General features: G+C 41.6%; 1 protein-coding gene across 1 annotated transcript in view; it reads right to left on the bottom strand.

Annotated features, from left to right (window-relative positions):
• Positions 1-1,191, bottom strand: part of LOC106815282 (UMP-CMP kinase-like) — a 4,352-nt gene extending 3,161 nt beyond the window's left edge. Inside the window, exons 1-2 of the mRNA XM_014819728.1 lie at positions 1,029-1,191; positions 466-612 (exon numbers count right to left, since the gene is read on the bottom strand). Coding sequence (XP_014675214.1) covers positions 466-612; positions 1,029-1,112 — 231 coding nt within the window. The 5' untranslated portion in view covers positions 1,113-1,191. The remainder of the gene's footprint in view (positions 1-465; positions 613-1,028) is intronic.
• Between the last annotated feature and the right edge of the window lie 1,539 nt (positions 1,192-2,730).

The following is a 2,730-nucleotide window of genomic DNA, read 5'->3' as shown; positions in this document are numbered from 1 at the left end:
CGAGTGTGACACCACAGACTGTTATCTGCGTGTCTATATAATATGCTATATAATTGCCAAAACCTACCTAATTAGCATAATTTTTTTTTTTAAATATCAAAACCTCTAGCCTTTATTCATTCACATACCAAAAATGAGCAAAATCCGTTGAACCTGAACTGACTAATGGCAATTCCCATTTTTGCCAAAAAATTGCCGTGGCTCGAAAGTACGTCGACTGGCGTGCTCCAAAATAGGACGTACAAACCTCTCCCATAGCAGTAACAACTATACCAAATTTCAAACATGTGGGACAAACGGTTCCTGAGTTATCGTTGACCGTAGCCAAATGTTGACGGACGGACGGACGTACGACGGACGACGACCCATGGAAATAGCTCAGCTTGACGATGTCAAGGTGAGCTAAAAATGCAATTGCAATACATGTCAAAGTATCATTGTAAGATTTATTCAAACTCCGCATACCTTGTCAAGAAGACTGCACGTGACCTCAACTGGGACGATGGTACCATTCCTAATATGCCCTTCAATCATTTCTCCAATGAGAGAACCTGGCTTTGCCCTTTCCTGCCGCAGAAGGTCACCAGCTGAGAGATGAACGTAGCCAAATTCCTGCAGCAAATCAGGTGCTCAGTCGTGAGATATGACAGTACAGACACAAATCTGTTGGGTGCTTGCTTCTAAAGCATCGGGCCAAATTCATTACTCCCAGTGCCCAGTGGCTCATTACATCCGCAGGTATAGCCTATGATGTGGCAATACTAGCAGAAACAATGTATTACAGAAATACCAACTCCGGAATCCAGCTTACGAAATGAGAGATATAGCAGTTCTTACAAGCGCCGGAATAAATATTTTAATATTCATTCACGTCATAGATTCCATTCAACACATCCGTACACATTATTAGCAATTTTTTAAACAATGGAGTGATTGACTTATTAATCACTTGGTGTTAGTATATTAATTCATAAAATAACATTTGCGGCCATGTAGTAACAAAATATAAGTAATATTCGAGTTCTTACCTTCACAATTTTCTCACATTGCGTACCCTTTCCTGATCCAGGTCCTCCAAGCACAAACACAACGTTTGGCTTATGTGCAGCCATGCTGAATGCTTGTCGGCCGCAACGCGACAGCAAGGATTTTATAATAGCAAGGGCGAAAATGATGGTTTCAGCCTCAACACTGAAAAAGCCACGATGTAATGTAAACGTCAATGTGTTCTCCACTGCATCTGACTTCTGCGTAACTTGTAATTAAATTTTTTCATGCGCCATGACAATATTATAGTAGTAAATGAGGAACGACTTTATTAGTATTGAAGAACTATATAGGAGAAGTGAGAGAGAAGAAAAGAGAGGGTAAGGAGAGAGAGAGAAATGAGAGGAGAGAGGAAAGAGAGACTGATCAACAAGGGGAAGCACAGAAACAGATAGCAATCACTCAGGGAACTGAAAAACTGAAAATAGGATCGTGTAACTGTTGTTACTGTGGCATACAATTCGGTATTCAGCGATGAACGGTAATACGGTCATTTCAAATATATAGTGTGCCAGAACGTGTGAACCATCTTCTGTGTATCCAGTTGGTATGGCAGCAAGTAACGTATTTATAACAGTGTAGAGGCATGTACAGCACCAACAGGGTAGTATAGCAGAGATACTGCTACCACAAATACAGGCTGCCCTCGGCAAGTTGTACATAGTACAAGCTTCTAACATTTACATAATTATCACACATAGAATTAGCAATACTTGTGGTGAACATTTCTGAATCATGATTACTTCAGGGGTGCTATTATGGCAACAACGGGCACATGCTGAAATGCTTCTGTTACATATTTACATAGACATTATCTATAGGATTTATATGCATATATTCCGTGTTATAAGGCGTCACAGGTGGTGCCGTTGCGCCAACTATTATCAATACCATAAAAATACACACAGATGGCATGTCTAGACCTATCAACACACTACACACATCCATGATGCAAGCTCGTAAGAGCCACATTGCTAACGTATAGATACATTTATATAACTGTGTTTCAAGTAATAGTGCTGCTGTATCAGACCATTAAACTGTAAGCTAAAGAGAAGAAGAAAAGAAACTAGTAAGTGATGTTGACTTATATGTGAGCAGTCCTAGTGATGAATTCGCTTGCAGCCTTTTCACTGGAACCATAGAATAGTAGATGTGAGACTGTGTGAGACCACACACATCGGACTGTCGCTAATGCCTATACTGATGTACATACTTTATCAGACCGACGTGGCCTAATCTTAGCCTTGCGATCTCAGTGTATGTCACTATATATTTGGGTGGTGAATGATGGTATGGTATGTGCCTGCTGGTATAAATCCATACATTCCAGGGCTCTAGCTAGTGTAAAGAGGGCAATGGGATCAGCCCCCACCAAGCCCATCAGCCCAATGGGAATTGCCCCCACCCACACAAATGTAGATATAATTACATGGTCAATGGTGAACTGCCCATGGGCAACTTCCTAAAACACAATTGTGTTAATTGGTTTAAAACTGTGCTTAGATCTAGACGATCTGCAGCCCGGATATCCGCGCGAAGCGCGAACAGCGCCGCCTCGCGGCGCCTTTTCATCGAATTCGCTGCTCTGTATTTAGAACAATTTCACGGTTCTGTCAGATCGGCCTGTAATCGGTCAATTGAGGAGTTGTGGCGCTTGCAGAAGCCTTTCGACTATGCACG

Source organism: Priapulus caudatus, unplaced genomic scaffold (genome assembly GCF_000485595.1).
Source record: "Priapulus caudatus unplaced genomic scaffold, Priapulus_caudatus-5.0.1 Scaffold1081, whole genome shotgun sequence".
Taxonomy (NCBI): Eukaryota; Metazoa; Priapulida; class Priapulimorpha; order Priapulimorphida; family Priapulidae; genus Priapulus; species Priapulus caudatus.
Note: the sequence above shows the minus strand (reverse complement) of the source record. Positions and strands in the feature narration are given on the sequence as shown.